Source organism: Pseudophryne corroboree, chromosome 6, assembly GCF_028390025.1.
Source record: "Pseudophryne corroboree isolate aPseCor3 chromosome 6, aPseCor3.hap2, whole genome shotgun sequence".
Taxonomy (NCBI): domain Eukaryota; kingdom Metazoa; phylum Chordata; class Amphibia; order Anura; family Myobatrachidae; genus Pseudophryne; species Pseudophryne corroboree.
Genome location: NC_086449.1, coordinates 333,505,338 through 333,531,731, shown reverse-complemented (window position 1 = coordinate 333,531,731; position 26,394 = coordinate 333,505,338). Strand labels below are relative to the sequence as shown.

Below are 26,394 nucleotides of genomic sequence, written 5' to 3'. Positions count from 1 at the left end.
GCTTTAATGAGATAAGGCCGCCAACTCAGACACCCGCCTGGCAGAAGCCAGTGCCATCAACATGACTACCTTCCAGGTGAGAAACTTCAACTCAACCTTACGCAAAGGCTCAAACCAGGAAGACATGAGAAACTGTAAGACCACGTCCAGATCCCATGGGGCCACAGGAGGCACAAACGGAGGATTGATATGCAAAACTCCCTTCACGAACGTCTGAACCTCTGGGAGGGCCGCCAGTTCTCTTTGAAAGAAAATAGACAATGCCAAAATCTGCACCTTGATGGAGCCCAACTTCAGGCCTGCATCCACACCAGCCTGCAAAAAGTGGAGAAACCGCCCCAAATTAAATTCTTCCGCAGGAGCCTTCTTAAATTCACACCAGGAAACATACTTCTTCCAAATACGGTGATAATGCTTCGCCGAAACCTCCTTCCTAGCCCTGAGGAGAGTAGGTATGACCTCTCCTGGAATACCTTTACGAGCTAAGGTCTGGCGCTCAACTTCCATGCCGTCAAACGCAGCCGCGGTAAGTCTGGAAACACGCATGGACCCTGCAACAACAGGTCCTCTCTTAGAGGAAGCGGCCAAGGACCTTCCACTAGTAATTCCTGAAGGTCCGGATACCAGGCCCTTCTTGGCCAATCTGGAACTACGAGAATCGCCTGAACTCTTGCTCGCCGAATGATCCCCAGTACCTTTGGAATGAGAGGAAGTGGAGGGAACACATACACCGACTTGAACACCCACGGAGACACCAGGGCATCCACCGCACTGGCTTGGGGGTCCCTTGACCTGGAACAATACCTCGGAAGCTTCTTGTTGAGACGAGACGCCATCATGTCTATCAGAGGGAGTCCCCAACGCTTTGTCACGTCTGCAAACACCTCTTGATGAAGAGCCCACTCTCCCGGATGGAGATCGTGTCTGCTGAGAAAGTCTGCTTCCCAGTTGTCTACTCCCGGAAGGAAGACTGCTGACAGGGCGCTCAGGTGTTGTTCCGCCCAGCGAAGGATTCTTGTGGCCTCCGCCATTGCCGCTCTGCTCCTTGTGCCGCCTTGACGGTTGATATGTGCCACCGCTGTGACGTTGTCTTATTGTACCAGGACAGGTCGACCCTGAAGAAGGCTTCTTGCCTGTAGCAGGCCGTTGTAAATGGCTTTTAACTCGAGAACATTTATGTGGAGACCCGCTTCCTGGAACGACCATTTCCCATGGAAGTTCCTGCCTTGAGTGACTGCACCCCAGCCCCGGAGACTCGCATCTGTCGTCAGAAGTACCCAATCCAGGATACCGAACCGGCATCCCTCTAGAAGGTGAGACTCTTGTAGCCACCCTAGGAGGGAAATCCTGGCTCTGGGAGATAGACTTATCTTCCGGTGCATGTGCAGGTGAGACCCGGACCATTTGCTCAGCAAGTCCCACTGAAACACCCGGGCATGAAACCTGCCGAACGGAATGGCTTCGTACGTCGCCACCATCTTCCCCAGAACGCGTGTACATTGATGGATGGACACAGCCTTCGGCTTCAGAAATTCCCTGACCAACAACTGCAGTTCTAGAGCCTTTTCTTGTGGAAGAAAAACTCTCTGTAATTCCGTGTCGAGAACCATGCCCAGAAAGGACAGCCGGGTGGTCGGAATCAACTGAGATTTTGGTAAATTTAGCAGCCAACCGTGCTGTCGAAGCACCGACAGCACCAAGTCCACACTCCTTAGCAACCTTTCCTTGGACCTCGCCTTTATCAGGAGATCGTCCAAGTACGGGATAATTGAAACCCCCTGCTTGCGAAGGAGAACCATCATTTCCACCATGACCTTGGTGAACACTCTCGCGGCCGTGGAAAGGCCAAACGGCAACGTTTGAAATTGGTAATGAGAGTCCTGTATCGCAAACCTGAGGAAGGCCTGATGCAAAGTAAATATCGGGACGTGTAAGTAGGCATCCTTTATGTCGACTGACGCCATACAATCCCCCCCTTCTAGGCTGGAAATCACAGCGCGAAGAGATTCCATCTTGAACTTGAAAACTTTCAAGTATGGATTGAGGGATTTTAGATTCAGAATCGGTCTGACCGAACCGTGCGGTTTCGGCACCACAAATAGGCTCGAGTAGATCCCCTCCCCCCGTTGTGACGGGGGAACTGGAACAATGACCTTCTGATGACACAATTTTTGTATCGCTGCCAACACCAGCTCCCTGTCCGGAAGAGACGCTGGTAAGGGCGAAACGAAAAACCGGTGAGGGGGCATCTCCCGAAATTCCAGCTTGTATCCTTGAGATACAATCTCTAGGACCCAAGGATCGAGCCTGAACTAATCCAGACCTGACTGAAGACTTGGAGACGCCCCCCCACCGGTCCGGACTCCCCCAGGGAAGCCCCAACGTCATGCGGTGGACTTGGTAGAGGCAGAGGAGGACTTTTGGTCCTGGGCGCCTGACACGGCAGGCGACTTCCTACCCCTTCCTTTACCCTTTGAAGCGAGGAAGGACGAACCCTTTCCACGCCTGTATTTATTAGGACGAAAGGAGTGCATCTGCTGATGCGGTGCCTTTTTGTGCTGTGTGGGAACATAGGGAAGAAAAGAGGACTTACCCGCCGTCGCGGTAGAGACCAGGTCCGCCAAGCCGTCCCCAAACAAGACATTACCTTTGAAGGGTAAAGCTTCCATAGCTCTCTTGGAGTCGGCATCAGCATTCCATTGATGGATCCACAACGCCCTCCTAGCCGATATTGACATGGCATTGGCTCTTGATCCCAAAAGACAAACATCCCTCGCCGCATCCTTCAGGTAATCTGCAGCGTCCTTGATATAACAAAGAGTCAGAAGAACATTATCTTTTTCAAGGGTATCCATGTCAGTGGCTAAATTCTCTGCCCATTTAGCAATAGCACTACTCACCCACACCGACGCCACCGCAGGTCTGAGCAATGCGCCTGTATTAGCGAAAATTTACTTCAGAGACGTCTCCAGCTTGCGATCCGCCGGATCCTTGAGAGCCGCCGTGTCCGGAGACGGAAGGGCCACCTTCTTAGACAAACGAGATAGAGCTTTGTCAACATTTGGAGACGACTCCCATTTTTCCCTATCAACAGAGGGGAAGGGATACGCCATGTAAATCCTCTTGGGAATCTGCCACCTCTTATCCGACGACTCCCAAGCCTTTTCACAAAGAGTATTCATTTCATGAGAGGGGGGAAATTTCACTTCAGGTTTTTTCCCTTTGAACAAACAAATCCTTGTTTCCTGCACCGCAGGTTCATCAGAAATGTGTAAAACATCCTTTATAGTCACTATCATGTACTGAATACTCTTTACTAAACGCGGATGCAAAGTCGCCTCAGAAAAATCGACCTCAGAGTCTGAGTCGGTATCAGTATCTGCCACCTGTGTAAACGGCCGCTTCTGCGAGCCCGATGGGGTCTGTACCTGAGATTAAGCCTCCTCTATGGACTTTTTCCACACCTGCGTCTGTGATAACGAAGCTACATTCGTATTGATTGTAGTTAATAACATGAGTAAATCAGGTGTCGGCTGTGCCGACAGACCCAAATCCAGACCCACAACTTCACCCCCTACAACCTCCTCCGGTGAATCACATTCAGCCTCCGACATGTCGTCACGATTGATCGACAGAGCGACACACACAAAATGCCTCAGCTAGGGGACAGGCCTATAGTGAAGCCCAGAGAGAGACCCAGAGGGAGTATGCCAGCTCACACCCCAGCGCCTATATATCCCTACAGGGGATATATAATACCAGCGCTGCTAGAATAAACTAATGCACCACACTGCGCCCCCCCTCTGAGAAATCTCCCCGTTACTTGCGGGGAGCGATGGAGGTCCGGCCCAGCGTCTCCTTGCCGACGCGTGGAGGAGAGGAAGATGGCGCCGTGAGCCGCGCGCTAAGCTCCGCCCCTTCCCGGCAGGCTTCAGCGCTCCTGATTTGAAAATGCCGGCGGGGGCCGATGAACGGTGCCGAGGCACCGACAGTGCTTCTGCCGGCTACCCGGACCCCAGTGACCTGCTGCCCAGGGCGCCCCCCCCCAGCGAATGCCATCCGCGTTGTGTGTGGGAGCATGGAGCACAGCGTCTCCGTTGCGCTGTACCTGGTCACCGAAGTCTTCTGCCGTCCTGAAGTCTTCTGATCTTCTCATACTCACCCGACTTCTTTCTTCTGGCTTCTGTGAGGGGGTGACGGCGTGGCTCCGGGACCAAGTGATCGAACCCTCTGGAGCTAATGGTATCCAGTAGCCGAGAAGCAGAGCCCTTAAACTAAGAAGAAGTAGGTCTGCTTCTACCCCCTCACTCCCACGACGCAGGGAGCCTGTAGCCAGCAGGTCTCCCTGAAAATAAAAAACCTAACAAAAAGTCTTTTCCAGAGAAACTCAGGAGAGCTCCCCTGTGAGTGTCCAGTCAGTCCTGGGCACAAAGTCTAACTGAGGTCTGGAGGAGGGGCATAGAGGGAGGAGCCAGTTCACACCCAGTCTTAAGTCTTTTCAGTGTGCCCAAGCTCCTGCGGATCCCGTCTATACCCCATGGTCCTTTTGGAGTCCCCAGCATCCTCTAGGACGTAAGAGAAATTAAATTTACTTCTCCGGCACGCTCATTGAGATATCCTGGGCCATGTCCCCAACGCTCTGCGCATGTCCATTATGCTCTGGCAGATTTCCAGTGTCTACTCCGTAATAGTGCTGCCAAAAGAGAGGGCTCACGGGCCCCATCCTCTCTTACATCGTCCTTGCCTGTTGCAGTTTATTATTTCTAGCCTGTACATTGGCAGGTGAGCTATGTGGCATTTTATAAAATTAAAGTTAATAATAATCAACCAAAGCAGCCCAAAACCTCAAACGGTACAATTCATTTAGTGCAAATTGCATAGCACATCACTACAATGAGGCCAAAGTGCAGAGACCAATTCTATACTCAGGGCCTAATTTAGTCAGGATTGCTAAACTGAAAAAAATGCAAAATCGGGTGATTATCGTCTGAACACACTTGCGCTGTAAATGCATTGCCCGGTTGTGCGAAGAGCAAAGTGTGATCTCTCTGCAAGCGCAGGCTCAGTGAAATGTGACCGCAAAGTGACTGACAGGAAGTTACCATCTGTGCGAGGCAACATGGCGTTTGTGGGCGGTGGTTGGCAAAACAAAGGCATGTATGGTCGTTTTCAGGGCGAGCATCTGATGTCAGCTATGATGAAAAAGATGGCACCCAGTACTACTGCAATTGCATTATTTTGAGTAGGCATGGGTCAACCGCAACGGTTGATAGTGCTCGATTTCTGCATATGCATCGCAATTATTCGACTGCATACGCAAATTTGCCAATGCAGCGGTGGGCGTCTTTTAAACACAAGATTTTTTAGCAGTAGCCATTTCAGCCTCAATAGCGATCCTTACTGAATTAGGCCCTTAGTTGTGCAATGAGAATCATGCCTATAATAGGGCTCATGCTTCAAAAGTAAATGTAAGGAATACTGTATTTGGGAGTGGTTGTAATATAATGACAGCATTGGTTTGATATAAAAAAATGAAATCTATTATCTGGCATGTCAAGGGTTTTCCTTAGGTTGAAGTAATATACCTTAAATACAAAAATGAGAGAGAGAGAGAGAGAGAGAGAGAGAGAGAGAGAGAGAGAGAGAGAGAGGGGGAAGGGGATGGGTTTACTGTAGATAGGGACTGGGGAGTGAGTGGAGTGGTAGGGACAGATAGGCACAGTGAAGAGAGTGATGCATGTTTTTTTTCAATATAGTCCCCTCTGTGTGACACGGACACACACTGCACCTCCCGCCATATACTGCCCCTATTTACACTGTACCCCCATCCTCTTCCATATTCTGCCCCCCCCCATCCATATACTGTCCTTATATATACACACTACATCCCCATACTCTTCCATAAAGTGCCCCCTATATACAGGGCACCCCTCCTCCACAAACTGCTCCCGCTATATACCGCATACTTTGCACCCCCTCTTCCATATGCTATGCTGCAACCTTAGGTTACTTGCCATCCCGGGACTCAGCAACAAATAGCAGCAGTAATCAGGAAATGGACGCAGGAACCACAAGACGGTCCCACAGCGCTCAGGGCGGAGGAATCGGGGATACATGTGGCCACATACCGTCAGGGGGCGAAGGTGAATCAGTCTAGCAGTAAGAGGTAAGACCCTGTGTCGGGTGAGCACTGCGGTGACGGGGAGGAGGAGGAGGGGGTTGGTGCTAGGGCTGCAGATGATGCAGATGAGGAGGAGGCAGATAACCAGCTCAGCAGCTTTATATACACTGCATGCCGACGGAGGTGTGGGTGGCTACTGGTGTCCTCTACCCCCCCATACTGGCTGGAAGCTGTGCGGTGTACTGGTGAGCCTACACATGCCAGTACTGGTGTATAATTTATATGCCAGAGTTATGACTATACAAAGTATACAAAGAATTTATTAGAAATATCTTCTTAGTATTATTCTAATCCTTTTTATAGTCAACACTCTCGATTAAAAAGTATATGACATGTGAGGCAATGCATACTCTATCTTTTGTGCACATCTCTGATCAAAACTCTCCAAATTTCCAGCAGTATATACTGCTGCACCGGTGTATTATGCCCACATGCACCCTTGTGGTCATATATTGTGCATAAATCTGGCTCTGGTACTAGCCAGTGCCTCACGAGCCATTTACCTCACCGCACATCCCCTACACACACACACACACTCAGCATGACCGAGCCCTGGCTCCCAGCAGCAGGACTTCCAGAAACCCCGCAGTTCCTGTGTGAGTAGCGACCGCCATCCTAAAATAATCTGGCCCTGGTGTCCGTCATTTTGACAGACTTTTAACTAGTAGGTATAATAAATAAAACGTTGGTCTGCACATTATTTGTTACATGGCACCTTTTTTAATTTATGTAACTAAATTAATTTGAAGCATGCATATTAGGGAAAACATAGCAAACTCTGTACTTTAACTGAGAAATAGAAAAAACCTAATATAATATAAAACCAGTGAGAATAGAATGGAGAATAAACAGTGCAATTAAACTCACTTGAATATACTGATTTTTTCTTTAAGTTTCTCAGCAGTGACTTCTTCAAGCATAAAGAACTTAGATGTTAAAGCATCCACATGACCTTTACGTGAGAAAAACAACAATCATGATTTATTTGTGCAAATCTTTAAAAACAATAAACTGTATCCTTAATGCATTACCACCAATGAAACTTTAGTTTTTTTTCCTAAGGTGACCCTTCCCTGTAGCTGGAGCCCGAGTCTGCCTCATGGCCAAAATACAGACCCAGCAAATTACATTTCTTAGCCAACATTAAATAGTAGCAGGAACGGAGGAAATATTAAAGGGGTTGTGATAAAAAAATTTACGCCAATCTGTCAGAAAAAAAGATAAAGGGAAGAAGAAGAAAAAACTGTTGCACAGAGTAGCAACAGAGCCCAGACTGGAGGAGGGGCCATCTGGGAAAATAGTTTCCTAGTTGGTAAAGCAGCATCGATGAGCAAAAGCACAAGGAAGGGCTAGACTATTTATGTAATATTGTACATGTTCCACCAGCTCACAGTATCACACACACACACACACACACACACACACACACACACACACACACACACACACACACACACACACACACACACACACACACACACACACCCCTATACATACATACATATAGTATACACTGATCAGCCATAACATTAAACCCACCTGCCTAAAATTGTGTATGTCCCCGATGTGCCACCAAAGCAGCTCTGACCTGTTGAGGCATGGACTCAACAACACCTCTGTAAGGGTCTTATGGTATCTGGCAATAAGACGTTAGCAGCGGATTCTTGTTAGTTGTGAGGTGAGGCCTCCATGGCTCAGACTTTGTTTTCCAGCACATCCCACAGATGCTATAGGATTAAGATCTGGGGATTTTGGAGGCCGAGTCAACACCTTGAACTCTTTGTCATGTTCCTCAAACCATTCCTGAACAATTTGTGCAGGGTGCATCATCTTGCTGAAAGAGATCACTGCCATCAGGGATGGCATCCGAGCTACTAAAATACTGACAATTTTTGAAAGGTAAGCTAACCCTACACCTTACTCTCTCCCTAAAGCTGGCCATACATCTAAAGATTTATGTGTCCAATCTGGCTGGTTGGAATGAAAATCTGGTAATGGATGAGAGCAAATGACAATTACCATTTGCTCCCAAACACTGGAAAACAGACAAAAACGGTCAGACAAATTGGTTAAATCCATTTGATTTAACCAATTTGTCTGAACAATCTTTTTGTCGGTTTTACGGCATTAAATGCTCTCATCCATTACCAGGTTTTCATTCCAACCAGCCAGATTGGACAGATAAATCTTTAGGCATATGGCCAGCTAAACGCTCCTTACCCGCAGCCCAGCCCTGCCCTCCTGCAGCCTAACCCTACCCCTAGGATCCTGAAAACTGTCGGGACTCTGGTGCCGATCTTCTGACCACTGGTATCGTGAACTCTGGGACGCCATCTACAGGGAATACTGTTGCCATGAAGTGGTGTACTTGGTCTGCAACAGTATTTAGGTAGGTGGTATGTTTTAAAGTAACATCCACATGAATGTCAGGATCAAAGGTTTCTCATCACAACATTACCCAGAGCATCACACTGCCTCAGTTGGCTTGCCTTCCATCCATAGTGCATCCTGTTGCCATCTCATTCCCTGGTAAACAACGCACCCAGCCGTCCACATAATGTAAACGAAAACGTGATTCATCAGACCAGGCCACGATCTTCATTTGCTCTATGTGCCCATTGTAGTCGCTTTCGGTGGGGTACGGTGGTCAGCACTCTGACTGGTCTGTGGCTACTCAGTCCAAAATGCAGCCAGCTGTAATGTACTGTTCTGACATCTTTTTATCATACCCAGCATTAACTTTTTCTGCAACTTGTGCTACAGTATCTCTCCTGTGGGATAGCTTTCTCTCAGTACTCACATAAAAGAGCCTTGGGAGCCCATGACCCTGCCATCGGTTCCCCAGTTGTCCTTCTTTGGACCACTTTTGGTAGGCACAAACCACTGCATACTGGGAACACCCTACCAGGCATGCTGCTTTGGAGATGCTCTGACAAAGTCGTTAGCCTTCACAATTTGGCCCTTATCAAAGTCATTGAGTGTCACAGACCTGGGATGAGAGAGTTGGGTACTCTGGGTAGGTAGGTAGGTCTTCCTCATGCAGCTTTATAAGTAATTAATGCTCGAGAACGATGCCAAAGAAGACTGAATGAAGAATGAATGATGACTTGTGAATGATGCTGAAGAAGACTGAATGAATATTGGAACAAACAGAAAAAAAAGTATTCCTTTGATAGGGCACACAGAGACTAATACAATTAGAATTTACTAAAAGTCATTAACCCTTAGGATAATGACCACTAATGTTAAAATATAACTTTTATTGAATAACGTTAATAACTAGCGAAATATGTGAAGTGAAACAATATATATATAAATGTGAAAAATAATAAAGTGATATTAAAAAGCTAAACCACTGTATATATATGCTTGATTTATTATTCCTTATTAGGATAAGGAATAATAAATCAAGCATATATATATACAATGGTTTAGCTTTTTAATATCACTTTATTATTTTTCACATTTATATATATTGTTTCACTTCACATATTTCGCTAGTTATTAACGGTATTCAATAAAATAAGAATTTACTTACCGATAATTCTATTTCTCGGAGTCCGTAGTGGATGCTGGGGTTCCTGAAAGGACCATGGGGAATAGCGGCTCCGCAGGAGACAGGGCACAAAAGTAAAGCTTTTACAGGTCAGGTGGTGTGTACTGGCTCCTCCCCCTATGACCCTCCTCCAGACTCCAGTTAGGTACTGTGCCCGGACGAGCGTACACAATAAGGGAGGATTTTGAATCCCGGGTAAGACTCATACCAGCCACACCAATCACACCGTACAACTTGTGATCTAAACCCAGTTAACAGTATGATAACAGAGGAGCCTCTGAAAGATGGCTTCCTAAACAATAACCCGAATTAGTTAACAATAACTATGTACAAGTATTGCAGATAATCCGCACTTGGGATGGGCGCCCAGCATCCACTACGGACTCCGAGAAATAGAATTATCGGTAAGTAAATTCTTATTTTCTCTATCGTCCTAAGTGGATGCTGGGGTTCCTGAAAGGACCATGGGGATTATACCAAAGCTCCCAAACGGGCGGGAGAGTGCGGATGACTCTGCAGCACCGAATGAGAGAACTCCAGGTCCTCCTTTGCCAGGGTATCAAATTTGTAAAAATTTACAAACGTGTTCTCCCCTGACCACGTAGCTGCTCGGCAGAGTTGTAATGCCGAGACCCCTCGGGCAGCCGCCCAAGATGAGCCCACCTTCCTTGCGGAATGGGCCTTAACAGATTTAGGCTGTGGCAGGCCTGCCACAGAATGTACAAGTTGAATTTTGTTACAAATCCAACGAGCAATCGACTGCTTAGAAGCAGGTGCACCCAACTTGTTGGGTGCATACAGTATAAACAGCGAGTCAGATTTTCTGACTCCAGCCGTCCTTTAAATGTATATTTTTAAGGCTCTGACAACGTCCAACAACTTGGAGTCCTTCAAGTCGTCTGTAGCCGCAGGCACTACAATAGGCTGGTTCAGGTGAAACGCTGATACCACCTTAGGGAGAAAATGCGGACGCGTCCGCAGCTCTGCCCTATGTCGAATGGAAAATTAAATAAGGGCTTTTATAAAACAAAGCCGCCAGTTCAGATACTCTCCCGGCCGAAGCCAGGGCCAGTAACATAGTCACTTTCCATGTGAGATATTTCAAATCCACATTCTTTAGTGGTTCAAACCAATTGGATTTGAGGAAATCTAAAACTACATTTAGATCCCACGGTGCCACCTTAGGCACCACAGGAGGCTGTATATGCAGTACTCCTTTGATAAAAATCTGGACCTCAGGGACTGAGGCCAATTCTTTTTGGAAGAATATTGATAGGGCCGAAATTTGAACCTTAATAGATCCCAATTTGAGACCCATAGACAATCCTGATTGCAGGAAATGTAGGAAAACGACCCAGTTGAAATTCCTCCATCGGAGCACTCCGCTGCTCGCACCACGCAACATATTTTCGCCAAATACGGCGATAATGCTTCGCGGTGACTTCCTTCCTTGCCTTTATCAAGGTAGGAATGACTTCTTCTGGAATGCCTTTTCCTTTTAGGATCTGGCATTCAAACGCCATGCCGTCAAACGCAGCCGCGGTAAGTCTTGAAAAAGACAAGGACCCTGCTGAAGCAGGTCCCTTCTCAGAAGTAGAGGCCACGGATCGTCCGTGACCATCTCTTGAAGTTCCGGGTACCAAGTCCTTCTTGGCCAATCCGGAGCCACTAGTCTTACTCCTCTTTGCCGTATAATCCTCAATACCTTTGGTATGAGAGGCAGAGGAGGAAACACATATACCGACTGGTACACCCAAGGTGTTACCAGCGCGTCCACAGCTATTGCCTGCGGATCTCTTGACCTGGCGCAATACCTGTCCAGTGTTTTGTTGAGGCGAGACGCCATCATGTCCACCATTGGTTTTACCCAACGGTTTAATAGCATGTGGAAAACTTCTGGATGAAGTCCCCACTCTCCCGGGTGAAGGTCGTGTCTGCTGAGGAAGTCTGCTTCCCAGTTGTCCACGCCCGGGATGAATACTGCTGACAGTGCTATCACGTGATTCTCCGCCCAGCGAAGGATCCTGGCAGCTTCTGCCATTGCCCTCCTGCTTCTTGTGCCGCCCTGTCTGTTTACATGGGCGACTGCCGTGATGTTGTCCGACTGGATCAACACCGGTCTTCCTTGAAGCAGAGGTTCCGCCTGGCTTAGAGCATTGTAGATTGCTCTTAGTTCCAGAATGCTTATGTGAAGAGACTTTTTCAGGCTCGACCACACTCCCTGGAAATTTCTTCCCTGTGTGACTGCTCCCCAGCCTCTCAGGCTGGCATCCGTGGTCACCAGGATCCAATCCTGCATGCCGAATCTGCGGCCCTCCAATAGATGAGCCTCCTGCAACCACCACAGACGGGATACCCTTGTCCTCGGCGACAGGGTTATCCGCAGGTGCATCTGAAGATGCGACCCTGACCATTTGTCCAACAGATCCCTTTGCATGGAATCTGCCGAAAGGGATTGCTTCGTAAGAAGCTACCATTTTTTCCCAGGACTCTTGTGCATTGATGTACAGACACCTTTCCTGGTTTTAGGAGGTTCCTGACCAGGTCAGATAACTCCTTGGCTTTTTCTTCGGGAAGAAAAACCTTTTTCTGAACTGTGTCCAGAATCATCCCCAGGAACAGCAGACGAGTTGTCGGCATTAATTGGGATTTTGGAATATTCAGAATCCATCCGTGCTGCTTTAGCACCTCTTGAGATAGTGCTAAACCCATCTCTAGCTGTTCTCTGGACCTTGCCCTTATTAGGAGATCGTCCAAGTATGGGATAATTAATACGCCTTTTCTTCGAAGAAGAAATATTATCTCGGCCATTACCTTTGTAAAGACCCGAGGTGCCGTGGACAAACCAAACGGCAGCGTCTGAAACTGATAGTGACAGTTTTGTACAACGAACCTGAGGTACCCCTGGTGTGAGGGGTAATTGGAACGTGGAGATACGCATCCTTGATGTCCAAGGATACCATAAAGTCCCCTTCTTCCAGGTTCGCTATCACTGCTCTGAGTGACTCCATCTTGAACTTGAACTTCTTTATGTACAGGTTCAAGGACTTCAGATTTAGAATAGGCCTTACCGAGCCATCCGGCTTCGGTACCACAAAAAGAGTGGAATACCCCTTCCCTTGTTGTAGAAGAGGTACCTTGACTATCACCTGCTGAGAATACAGCTTGTGAATGGCTTCCAAAACCGTCTCCCTTTCTGAGGGGGACGTTGGTAAAGCAGACTTCAGGAAACGGCGAGGTGGCTCTGTCTCTAATTTCAACCTGTACCCCTGAGATATTATCTGCAGGATCCAGGGATTTACCTGCGAGTGAGCCCACTGCGCGCTGTAATTCTTGAGACGACCGCCTACCGCCCCCGAGTCCGCTTGCGAAGCCCCAGTGTCATGCTGAGGCTTTTGTAGAAGCCGGGGAGGGCTTCTGTTCCTGGGAAAGAGCTGCCTGTTGCTGTCTCTTCCCTCGTCCTCTGCCTCGTGGCAGATATGAATAGCCCTTTGCTCTCTTATTTTTAAAGGAACGAAAGGGCTGCGGTTGAAAGGTCGGTGCCTTTTTCTGTTGGGGAGTGACTTGAGGTAGAAAGGTGGATTTCCCGGCCGTAGCCGTGGCCACCAAATCCGATAGACCGACCCCAAATAACTCCTCTACGCATCGCCTGTCCACTGTCGTGTCCATAAAGCTCTTCTGGCCGAAATGGACATAGCACTTACCCGTGATGCCAGTGTGCAGATATCTCTCTGTGCATCACGCATATAAAGAAATGCATCCTTTATTTGTTCTAACGACAGTAAAATATTGTCCCTGTCCAGGGTATCAATATTTTCGATCAGGGACTCTGACCAAACTACCCCAGCACTGCACATCCAGGCAGTCGCAATAGCTGGTCGTAGTATAACACCTGCATGTGTGTATATACCTTTTTGGATATTTTCCATCCTCCTATCTGATGGATCTTTAAGTGCGGCCGTCTCAGGAGAGGGTAACGCCACTTGTTTTGATAAGCGTGTTAGCGCTTTGTCCACCCTAGGAGGTGTTTCCCAGCGCTCCCTAACCTCTGGCGGGAAAGGGTATAAAGCCAATAACTTCTTTGAAATTAGCAGTTTTTTATCGGGGCACCCCACGCTTCATCACACACGTCATTTAATTCTTCTGATTCGGTAAAAACTACTGGTAGTTTTTTCACACCCCACATAATACCCTGTTTAGTGGTACCTGTAGTATCAGCTAAATGTAACATCTCCTTTATTGCCAAAATCATATAACGTGTGGCCCTACTGGAAAATACGGTTGATTCGTCACCTTCACCACCGGAATCAGTGCCTGTGTCTGGGTCTGTGTCGACCGACTGAGGCAAGGGGCGTTTTACAGCCCCTGACGGTGTTTGAGGCGCCTGGACAGGCACTAATTGAGTGTCCGGCCGCCTCATGTCGGCAAACGACTGCTTAAGCGAGTTGACGCTATCCCGTAATTCCACAAATAAAGGCATCCATTCTGGTGTCGACCCCCTAGGAGGTGACATCCTCATATTTGGCAATTGCTCCGCCTCCACACCAATAACGTCCTCATACATGTCGACACACACGTACCGACACACAGCAGACACACAGGGAATGCTCTATACGAAGACAGGACCCACTAGCCCTTTGGGGAGACAGAGGGAGAGTCTGCCAGCACACACCAAAAAGCGCTATATATGACAGGGATAGCCTTATGATTAAGTGCTCCCTTATAGCTGCTTTTATATTAATATATTGCCATTTATTTTGCCCCCCCTCTCTGTTATACCCTGTTTCTGTAGTGCAGTGCAGGGGAGAGACCTGGGAGCCTTCCTGACCAGCGGAGCTGTGACAGAAAATGGCGCCGTGTGCTGAGGAGATAGGCCCCGCCCCTTTTTCGGCGGGCTCGTCTCCCGCTATTTAGTACATTTAGGCAGGGGTAAATATCTCCATATAGCCTCTGGGGCTATATGTGAGGTATTTTTAGCCTTTTTAAAGGTTTTCATTTGCCTCCCAGGGCGCCCCCCCCCCCAGCGCCCTGCACCCTCAGTGACTGCCGTGTGAAGTGTGCTGAGAGGAAAATGGCGCACAGCTGCAGTGCTGTGCGCTACCTTAAGAAGACTGCAGGAGTCTTCAGCCGCCGATTCTGGACCTCTTCTTGCTTCAGCATCTGTGAGGGGGCCGGCGGCGTGGCTCCGGTGACCATCCAGGCTGTACCTGTGATCGTCCCTCTGGAGCTTCATGTCCAGTAGCCAAGAAGCCAATCCATCCTGCACGCAGGTGAGTTCACTTCTTCTCCCCTCTGTCCCTCGTTGCAGTGATCCTGTTGCCAGCAGGAATCACTGTAAAATAAAAAACCTAAGCTAAACTCTCTAAGCAGCTCTTTATGAGAGCCACCTAGAATTGCACCCTTCTCGGCCGGGCACAAAAATCTAACTGGAGTCTGGAGGAGGGTCATAGGGGGAGGAGCCAGTACACACCACCTGACCTGTAAAAGCTTTACTTTTGTGCCCTGTCTCCTGCGGAGCCGCTATTCCCCATGGTCCTTTCAGGAACCCCAGCATCCACTTAGGACGATAGAGAAAAGTTATATTTTAACATTAGTGGTCATTATCCTAAGGGTTAATGACGTTTAGTAAATTCTAATTGTATAAGTCTCTGTGTGCCCTATCAAAGGAATACTTTTTTTTTCTGTTTGTTCCAATATCTAACTTCTATTCCAGGTGCACCTCCCTATAGATATATTGCCATTTATTTTTCTAGATTAATTATTTTCTAAATGGGGAAAGGACAATAATACATAAAAAATTAAACATAATATACGTCTGTGCGATCTTTTATGTCCTTAAGACTGAATGAAGAAATGATTGATGACTTGTGAACGATGCTGAATAACACTAAATGAAGAAATGAGTGATGACTTGTGAAAGATGCTGAAGAAAACTAAATGAAGAAATGAGTGATGACTTGTGAAAGATGCTGAAGAACACTGAATGCTGGGAGCACTGGAACACAGAGAGCTGGGAAACACGGTAATGCTGGAAGCCCTGGAACTCAGAGCTGAGAAGCACACAGTAACGCTGGAAGTTCTGGTACACCGTGAGAGCTGAGAAGCACACTAAAGCTGGAAGTTCTGGTACACTGAGTGCTGAGAAGCACACTAACGCTGGAAGTTCTGGTACACTGTGAGAGCTGAGAAGCACACTAACGCTGGAAGTTCTGGTACACCGTGAGAGCTGAGAAGCACACTAACGCTGGAAATTCTGGTACACTGTGAGAGCTGAGAAGCACACTAACGCTGGAAGTTCTGGTACACCGTGAGAGCTGAGAAGCACACTAACGCTGGAAATTCTGGTACACTGTGAGAGCTGAGAAGCACACTAAAGCTGGAAGTTCTGGTACACTGAGTGCTGAGAAGCACACCAACGCTGGAAGTTCTGGTACACTGTGAGAGCTGAGAAGCACACTAACGCTGGAATTTCTGGTACACTGTGAGAGCTGAGAAGCACACTAACGCTGGAAGTTCTGGTACACCGTGAGAGCTGAGAAGCACACTAACGCTGGAAATTCTGGTACACTGTGAGAGCTGAGAAGCACACTAATGCTGGAAATTCTGGTACACTGTGAGAGCTGAGAAGCACACTAACGCTGGAAGTTCTGATACACTGTGAGAGCTGAGAAGCACACTAACGCTGGAAGTTCTGGTACACTGTGAGAGCAGAGAAACTCACACCTCACGAGCAGCGTGAGCCTGGAAGCAGCTTGATAGCGACAATACTGACGATACTCGGGCGCTGGAGCTCTGCCCAGCGCCTCCTTCTGAATTGCCCGCCCTGCCTCTGATTGGAGGAAGCTCCGGGTCGCGCCATTGGCCCATACAGCCCACATGGACGCGGCGGAGAGGTAAGCGCAGTGGCCGCCGCGCCCGCCCTGTGATACGGAGACCTGCACGCTTGTACTTTTTTCTGCATTCAACACATCAACTTCAAGAACGGACTGTTCACTTTCTGCCTAATATATTAAACCCATGGTCAGAGGTCAATATAATGAGTTAATCAATGTTATTAACTTCACCTGCCAGTGGTTTTAATGTTATGGCTAATTGATACACACACATATGTGTAGACACATAAGTATATATACACACATAAATACATACAAATGTGTAGATTAATAAAACAGCACTCAACAACTATACTATCTGAAATTAACAGTCATTTCCCTTGTATCCCTTTGCTATAGATTCTTTAGTCCACCACCCACTCACAATCATTTCCCTGTTGTCACTGGACCTTTGGTTCAATCACTGATTTGGTTTTGGATCACTTCTGACCCAAACAGAGGCTCTGGAAGCAGCTGTTCTTATGGGATCAGTATGATAACCTGGCGTTCGAAATACTGACGCCGGGACACAGAACATAAAAAACCGAAAGGGGTGACTTAAGGCATACCTCCCAACGTTACCCTCTCCAGGAGGTACAGAATGCTCTGCTCCTGGACTTCCCTCTTAAATGTATGCTTGCCATCACCTGTGGTGAAATACCTTTCTCATCCATTAACCTGTTGAAAACAGGTGCTGGCAATCAAAAATGAAGAGAAAAGTCCAGAAGCAGAGCAATGTGTCCCTCCTAGAGATGGTCATGTTGGGAGGTATGGTTAAGGGAGTTCTACCCTCTCCCCATCCCCCTAGCCCTCCCTGCCTAACCCTAACCACCCCCTGGAGATGCCTAAACCTAATGCCCCCTTCCCGCAGCCTAAACCCTCACCCCCCAGCAGATTACCTCTGCTGCGGTGCGGACTCTCCTCGTTCAGGATCCCGGCTGTGGATTCCGGTACCAGGATCTTGTTTCTTTTCTGGATACCGGTGTCGGTATTCTGACTGTCGGGTTCTCGGCAGCCGGGATCCTGACTGTATCCCGTTCTTACAACCACACAAATAACAAAGACTCGCAAAAATCATGTCAATGGAACAAACAACGAGTTTTATGGTAAGAATTTACCTTTGTTAAAACTCTTTCTGCGAGGTACACTGGGCTCCACAAGCAAAGACATAGGGGTGTAGAGTAGGATCTTGATCCGAGGCACCAACAGGCTCAAAAGCTTTGACTGTTCCCAGAATGCATAGCGCCGCCTCCTCTATAACCCCGCCTGCCTGCACAGGAGCTCAGTTTTTAGTTAACCAACCCAATGCAGTAGCAGGAAAAGAGACGACAACGGTTAGTAGCCACATACACCACAGGAGAAGTGTCAGTGGCTAATGCAAGACCAACCCAAAGAAGCCAAGTGCGTCAGGGTGGGCGCCTTGTAGAGCCCAGTGTACCTCGCAGAAAGAGTTTTAACAAAGGTAAGTTCTTACCATAAAACTAGTTTTCTGCTGCGGGGTACACTGGGCTCCACAAGGAAAGACATAGGGGATGTCCTAAAGCAGTTCCTTATGGGAGGGGACGCACTGTAGCGGGCACAAGAACCCGGCGTCCAAAGGAAGCATCCTGGGAAGCGGCAGTATCGAAGGTATAGAACCTTATGAACGTGTTCACAGAGGACCGCGTAGCTGCCTTGCACAATTGTTCAAGGGTCGCACCACGGCGGGCAGCTCAAGAAGGTCCAACAGACCGAGCAGAATGGGCCGTAATGTAAGCCAACACTGGAAAACAGACAGCAGGAGCTGACAGACCAGCCCTCACATAAGCATGTGCAATCACCATTCTAATCCATCTGGCCAAAGTTTGCTTGTGAGCAGGCCAGCCCCATTTGTGAAATCCAAACCGCACAGAGAGAGAATCAGATTTCCTAATAGAAGCAGTTCTCTTCACATAGATATGGAGAGCCCGTACCACATCCAAAGACCGCTCTTTGGGAGACAGATCAGGAGAAACAAGTGCTGGAACCACAATCTCCTGGTTAAGGTGGAACGAAGAAACCACCTTAGGTAAATATCCGGGACGAGTCCTAAGAACCGCTCGGTCACGGTGAAATATCAGATATGGGGAACTACAAGACAAGGCACCCAAATCCGACACTCTTCTGGCTGAAGCAATAGCCGGCAGAAACACCACCTTAAGGGAAAGCCACTTAAGATCAGCTGAACCAAGAGGTTCAAACAGAGACTCTTGTAACGCCTCCAAATCCACCGACAAGTGCCAAGGAGCCACAGGCGGGACATAGGGAGGTTGGATACGTAACACGCCCTGAGTAAAGGTATGCACATCAGGTAAGGTCACAATCTTTCACTGAAACCACACCGACAAGGCAGATATTTGAACCTTGAGGGAGGCCAGACGCAGGCCTAAGTCTAGGCCCTGCTGAAGAAAGGCCAGCAGCTTGGCTATACTAAACTTGGAAGCGTCATAATGGTTAGATGCGCACCAAACAAAGTAAGAATGCCAGACCCTATAGTAAATCCGAGCAGAAGCCGGTTTCCGGGCCCGCAACATAGTTTGAATGACCACCTCAGAAAACTCTTTAGCCCTCAAGACGGAAGTTTCAAGAGCCACGTCGTCAAAGACAGCCGGGCTAGGTCCTGGTAGACACAGGGGCCCTGAACGAGGAGATCTGGGCGTTGTGGAAGTAGAATTGGACGCTCTGACGATAGGCCCTGCAGGTCTGAGAACCAGTGCCGTCTGGGCCACGCTGGAGCTATGAGAAGCAGAATTCCTCTTTCTTGCTTGAACTTCCGCATTACCCTGGGCAGGAGTGACACCGGAGGGAACACGTACGGCAGCCGAAACCTCCACGGCACCGCCAGCGCATCCACGAATGCTGCTTGAGGATCCCTTGTCCTTGCTCTTAAGACTGGAACCTTGTGATTCTGTCGAGACGCCATCAGATCCACGTCTGGAAGGCCCCACTTTTCCACTAGGAGTTGAAACACTGGATGGAGGCCCCACTCTCCGGCATGTACGTCCTGACGACTGAGAAATATACGTTATGGTAAGAACTTACCGTTGATAACGTGATTTCTCTTATGTCCACAGGTATCCACAGGATAACATTGGGATATTGTCGAGCGACAGCGAAAATGGCACCAACACGGTCACGAGCTTTCCGGCCTCCCAGGATGCATTGGGGCCTCCACTATATAGTCCCGCCCACTGACTCAGTCAGATCAGTTCTTTCCACAGCGATTTTAGGCAGGAACATTAGGTAGAGACCTGTACAGGCGATAAAAACACACATGCACACCCTTCCATACAAGAAGGAAGAGGTTTTAGTGATTGTCTAGATCCTCAAATCAGATGCGTCAGGGTGGGATCCCTGTGGATACCTGTGGACATAAGAGAAATCACGTTATCAACGGTAAGTTCTTACCATAACGTATATTTCTCTGGCTGGGTCCACAGGATTATCCACAGGATAACATTGGGATTCCCAAAGCCATTTTAGTGGTGGGGACGCTCCTGATTGCACAGGAGGACCTTTCGCCCGAAGTCTGCGTCATGAGAGGCAAAAGTATCCAAGGCATAATGTCTGATGAATGTGTTTATGGAAGACCATGTGGCTGCCCTACATCTCTGTTCTGCTGAAGCACCCTGCTGTGCTGCCCAAGAAGGATCTACCTTACGTGTAGAGTGTGCAGAGACATTAGCCGGAATAGGGAGATCTGCATGAGAATAAGCTTCAGATATTACCATTCGGAGCCATCTCGCCAGCGTCTGTTTACTAGCAGGCCATCCTCTTCTATGGAATTCGTAGAGGATGAAGAGGGAATCTGTTTTCCTGATGGCACTAGTACGATCTATGTAGATTTTTAAAGCCCGGACCACGTCCAGCGACACTTCTCCCGCAGATAGTCCCGATACCTGAAAGGCTAGGACTACAATCTCTTCATTCAGGTGAAACTTTGATACCACCTTTGGAAGATAACTAGATCTCGTTCTGAGAACTGCTCTGTCTGGAAAAAAACTTAGGAAAGGAGACTTACAAGATAATGCTCCTAAATCTGACACACTTCTGGCTGACGCCATTGCCAGTAAAAAAAGAACTTTAACCGTTAACCACTTAAGATCTGTTCTCTCAAGTGGTTCTAACAAAGGACCCTGGAGAAATTTTAGAACTAAATTCAAATCCCAGGGAGCTGCAGGAGGAACAAATGGAGGTTGAATATGTACTACTCCTTGAAAAAACGTACGTACATCCTGTAGGTCAGCAATCTTCTGCTGAAACCATACAGTCAACGCTGAGACTTGCACCCTCAAGGAAGCAACCTTCAACCCTTTATCCAATCCTGCCTGCAGGAAATCCAAAATCCTAGCTACTTTAAAAGATCTCGGATTGTAATTTTTTCCAGAACACCAATGAATATAGGCTTGCCATATTCTATGATACACACGGGCCGAAGAAGGCTTTCTTGCTCTAAGCATGGTTTGGATTACTTGCTTTGAAAATCCTTTAGCCTCTAAGATAGAGGTTTCAGCAGCCTCGCCGTCCAAGATAGGCGGTCCAGATGACTGTGACAACAAGGACCCTGCGTTAACAGATCTGGACGTTGAGGGAGCAGTATCGGTGCTTCCACGGACATTCTCAACAGATCTGTGTACCAATGCCTTCTTGGCCAAGCTGGAGCTATTAGAATGATTGCTCCTTTTGCCTGTTTTATCTTTCTCACTACTCTGGGTAACAGAGATAATGGAGGGAACAGATATGCCAGCTGAAACCTCCATTCTACTGACAGTGCGTCTACCAGGACTGCTCCTGGGTCCCTTGTTCTTGATCCGTATCTCAGAACCTTGTTGTTTAGACGAGACGTCATAAGGTCTATCTCCGGTAGACCCCATCTGTTCACCAGTATCTGAAACACTTCTGGGTGTAGTGCCCATTCGGTTTCCTGAATGGTGTGCCGACTGAGAAAATCCGCTTCCCAATTTAGTACACCCGGGACAAATACTGCTGACAATGCCGGGAGATGGAGTTCTGCCCATTTTAGAATGGGGGTTACTTCTTCCTCCATCAGACTCTTGCTGTGAGTTCCTCCTTGATGATTGAGGTATGCTACTGCCTTCGCATTGTCTGAGCGGATCTGGACTGGTTTTCCTTGTAGATTGTCCTTTGCCTGAACCAGAGCTAAGTAAATGGCTCTTATTTCTAACCGATTTATCGGCAGGCGACTTTCCCTTGCGGTCCATTTTCCTTGGAAACATAGGCTTCCGAGAACCGCCCCCCAGCCTTGCAGGCTGGCATCTGTCGTCAGGACTTGCCACTCTTTTATCCAAAAGGGTCTCCCCTTGTTTAAATGGTCTGTCTGTAGCCACCACGCTAGAGACCTTTTTACATTTACTGGAATCTTTATCATCTGTTTCTTTATCGTTTGATGACTTCCGTTCCATTTGGTCAAAATGAGATGCTGCAACGGTCTGGAGTGGAATTGCGCATATTCCACCATGTCGAACGTTGATACCATCAGACCCAACAGTCGCATTGCTGCATGGACTGACATTGTCTGGGCTTGCAACACTTCCTGAGCCATGACCTGCACCTTGACTATTTTCTTCTCTGGTAAGAGAACTCTCTGTAGGTCTGAATCCAATATGGCTCCCAAATGAACCATCCGCTGTGACGGATTCAGGGACGACTTCTCCCAATTTATGAGCCACCCGTGTCTCTGTAAACAAACTATCGTCTGTTGAAGATGGCTCAACAGTAAATCTTGCGACTGTGCTAAGATTAATAGGTCGTCTAGGTATGGGAATATTCTTATCCCTTGTTTGCTCAGACAAGCTGCCATAACCACCATGATCTTGGTAAACACCCTGGGTGCTGTAGCTAGCCCGAAAAGGCAGAGCTTAGAACTGGAAATGTTCCTGGAGGATGGCAAACCTGAGGTAACACTGATGTGACAGTGCTATAGGCGCATGTAGGTAAGCATCCCGTACATCCAGAGATACCATGTAGTCTCCCGGTTCCATAGCCAACATTATGGAGCGTAACGTCTCCATGTGGAACTTCGGGATCCATATGTAGTTGTTCAACATTTTTAGATTTAGAATTGGTCGATATGACCCATTTGGTTTCTGGATTAGAAATAGATTGGAGTAATACCCCTGTCCCTTTTGTGATGGAGGTACTGGGACAATCACACCTGACTGCAGTAATCTTTGGACTGCTTCTTGCAGGGCATTGGCCTTCGACTCTATACGAGACGGGCTGGTGCAAAAAAATCTTTGAAGAGGCTGCCTCCTGAATGGGAACCCATACCCCTGAGATACTACCTTCTGCACCCAGGCATCTGTTGTTGACTGTTGCCATATGTGTGCAAATTGCAGGAGTCGGCCCCCAACCCTGGAATCCTCCAGGCGGAGGCCCGTCTCTTCAGGCTGAGGGTTTCTGTTCAGGTTTGGAAGCTGGCTTCTTGCTAGCCCACTGCTTCCTACCCCTGGATTTAAACTGGGGTTGCTTAGGCTCCTCTCTAGCTTTCGCTTTACTTTGCCAACGAAAAGAGCAACATTTTAAACCCTTGGACTTAGGGTTATAAGCAGCCGGAAATCTGACCTTTTTCGATTCAGCCTCTGATTCTAGGATATCCGATAAAGGTTTTCCAAATAATATGTTACCCACAAAAGGCAATGCTTTCAATTCCTTCTTGGATTCCGCATCTGCCTTCCAGGTCCGTAGCCAAACTGCTCTGCGAGCGACTACTGCCAAGGCTGAAGCTTTAGAAGCAACAGTGCCTACATCGATTGCTGCTTCTTCTAAATACTGGGCAGATTGTCTTAAACGGCAAAAACGATCCTCTTGTTCCCTAGTAGGAGAGGGGATGTCATTCTCTAGTTCCTCTATCCATTCGCCCATTGCCTTTGCTACCCAGGCCGAAGCCATAGCAGGTCTTACCACTGCTTCTACAAGAGAAAAAATATTTTTCAATAGGCTCTCTACCCTTCTGTCTGTGACTTCATTCAAAGAGGTAGATGACAGTGGTAAAGCAGTTTTATGCACGAGTCGCAGAACATGTGCATCTACTTTTGGAGGAACTTCTCTCTTCGAACAATCCCCAGCAGGAAATGGATAATAAGAATCCCATCTCTTAGGAATCTTATACTTTTTACTGGGCGCTGCCCAAGACTCATCCATCATTTCCGTCAACTCATCTGACGCTGGAAATTCAGCTTTCACTGACTTTGTTCGTTTGAATACAGGTGCTTTTGCTTTTAACGCTGTCTTGGCTGGTTCTTCCAGAGAAAGCACAGCCTTCACTGCATTAATAAGTTCAGCTACATCTTCTGAACTAAAGCTCTGCGACTGATCATCATATGGAGTTGAATCTATTGTTTCCACATCATCATCCGATGTATCATCTTGTGTAGTCTGCCATACAGACGTATCTGTCTTAGTCTGCCCCTTGGTTGCTTGTAGAGGCTACTGGAACCAAACCATAGGAAGGGAGCTGCATGTATGGGTTCATAGTGTAACCTAACCCTTGAGGTGGTGCTACCGGAGCTAACCTGTCCGCTATTGAAGACAGAGTCTTTGCGAACATATTCCATGGTGGCTCTACTGGAGGTTGAACTAACTCCTGTTTTTTACTTCGCTGAAAAGCGAAACAGTTTGCACACAAACCCTCATAAGTGACCAATTGATTCATATCAATTATAAGACTTACAATATAAGCATGTTAGGGTTATAGAAGTGCTTGGTAAATTCTCCTCATCACTTTTGCCGCTCATAGACATGGTATTAACCTGTTATCGACTACACACTTTGTGACTGAAAAACACCCTATATGTAAGTATATAGAGGCGAGATCAATCTGACCACAGTGCACCTGATTTGAGGGTCAGAACAGGACTGACATTACACAGAAAAGTCAGCACACATACTAGCAGTCAGTCACATGTTAAAGCATTAGACATTGTCATATGAGAATACAACCTCCATAATAACTTATACATAAGTAGGAACATTGTACTTCTGTTTTAACTGGTTCTATTTTCAACATAACATGCAGAAAACACAGTAATATACAGGTCTCATATGCAATAGGTACTAAAAATTAAGAATGAATACTAAGAAGTAGAAGGAATTTTTAGTACTGTATACCCTGCCTCCAGAGAGCGGGATACAGAGAGACTCATCACACTTCCATATTTAAGCAAATACGCTCGTAAGACGCTGAGTGGATTCAGACGCTACTGGTGTACACTGCCGCTCTTGATAACTGATAACGGACACGGACTCTCACCAACGGACACGGACGCTGAGCGACTTCCACGTGTATGCAGACGCTAAAGGCCTGCGACACGGTCTGGGCGGGTTTATATCCAGTGTACACAACCGCAGCGTCTAAGCTGCGACCGAGTACCCTCGTGGTAGCGTCTGAGCCGGAAGTGAGGTCATTCAGTTCATGAAACGAGACACACGCGGGAACTGGCCATGAACTCGGAGGAGGGACGGCCAGGAGAGCGTCTGAAACCCCCTGTTGACTTAAACTCCCAGGATCGCGGCCTCTACCTAGTCCTGGCGCCTATGATCCCCGGTGCGTAGCGCTGTCCCACTCGAGATGTTCGGCGCATCAACACACTGTTTGTAGTCTCCAGCAAATCAGTGTAGCTGTGTCCTGACCCCTCTAGTAAGAGGAAGTCCATAGACTCACCGTCTCCCCATGCTCCAGCCACAGCCTGGTTACGTCTGCTGGACCTGCTAGAACATCCGACACAGACGTCCGTCGAGACAGCACTGTACCGCGGAGGTAAGCGTTGTTGCGACCCGGTGGGGAGTTGTTGGAGCGACTCTTTCTTATATGCGTTTAGGACGCTGTTAAGATAAGTCGCTCTAAAAAATATAGTAAGTCTATAAAAATAAAATAATAAAAAGCTTTAGGCTGCTTAATTCACAGCAGCCCTGTGACCATGCGGCTTCCTGCCGCACCAAGCAAAAAACTGATCTGACTGAGTCAGTGGGCGGGACTATATAGTGGAGGCCCCAATGCATCCTGGGAGGCCAGAAAGCTCGTGACCGTGTTGGTGCCATTTTCGCTGTCGCTCGACAATATCCCAATGTTATCCTGTGGATAATACTGTGGACCCAGCCAGAGAAAGTCCGCTTCCCAATTCAGTACTCCCGGAATTAATATTGGCGATATGGCCGGTAGATGGCGTTCCGCCCAATGTAGAATCCGTGAGACTTCCTTCATTGCCAAACGGCTTCGAGTGCCGCCTTTATGATTTATGTAAGCCACTGTGGTGGCGTTGTCCGACTGTACTTGAACAGGACGGTTCTGAATTAAATGCGGTGCCAGGATCAATGCATTGAAGACCTCCCGCAATTCCAGAATGTTGATCGAGAGGAGAGATTCCTCCTTGGTCCACCGACCCTGAAGGGAGTGTTGCTCCAGCACCGCGCCCCAACGTCGTAGACTGGCATCTGTCGTTTCATGAAACCGTGGTTTGATTTTCACGGATAAACATGTTAAGGACATCTCACGCTGCTGTTTTTCCCTGAGATCTACACAAACACAGCACCACAGTCCGGACTTCAGCACACGGCACACTGCCTGAATTCTGCAGCTACGAACGGCGCCCTCCCTCTCCGGTGAACTGAATAGAACACCGCAGCTCCCACCAACCACAACGGATTCCGCATGCTGACAGCCAGCCTCACATGAGACTCTAAGGAATAAGTGGTGAGCACAAAATTGTTTGGCGGTCGGGGGAGGTAGTAGCATAGAGCCCATCGTT

General features: G+C 47.9%; 1 protein-coding gene across 4 annotated transcripts in view; it reads right to left on the bottom strand.

The window, feature by feature from the left end:
* The window catches only part of ICE2 (interactor of little elongation complex ELL subunit 2), a 435,266-nt gene that overhangs the window by 112,544 nt on the left and 296,328 nt on the right, over nt 1-26,394 (bottom strand). For all 4 annotated transcript variants that reach the window (XM_063926398.1, XM_063926397.1, XM_063926396.1 and 1 more), the window contains one exon: nt 7,049-7,133. In XM_063926398.1, the coding sequence (XP_063782468.1) occupies nt 7,049-7,133 (85 nt within the window). The remainder of the gene's footprint in view (nt 1-7,048; nt 7,134-26,394) is intronic.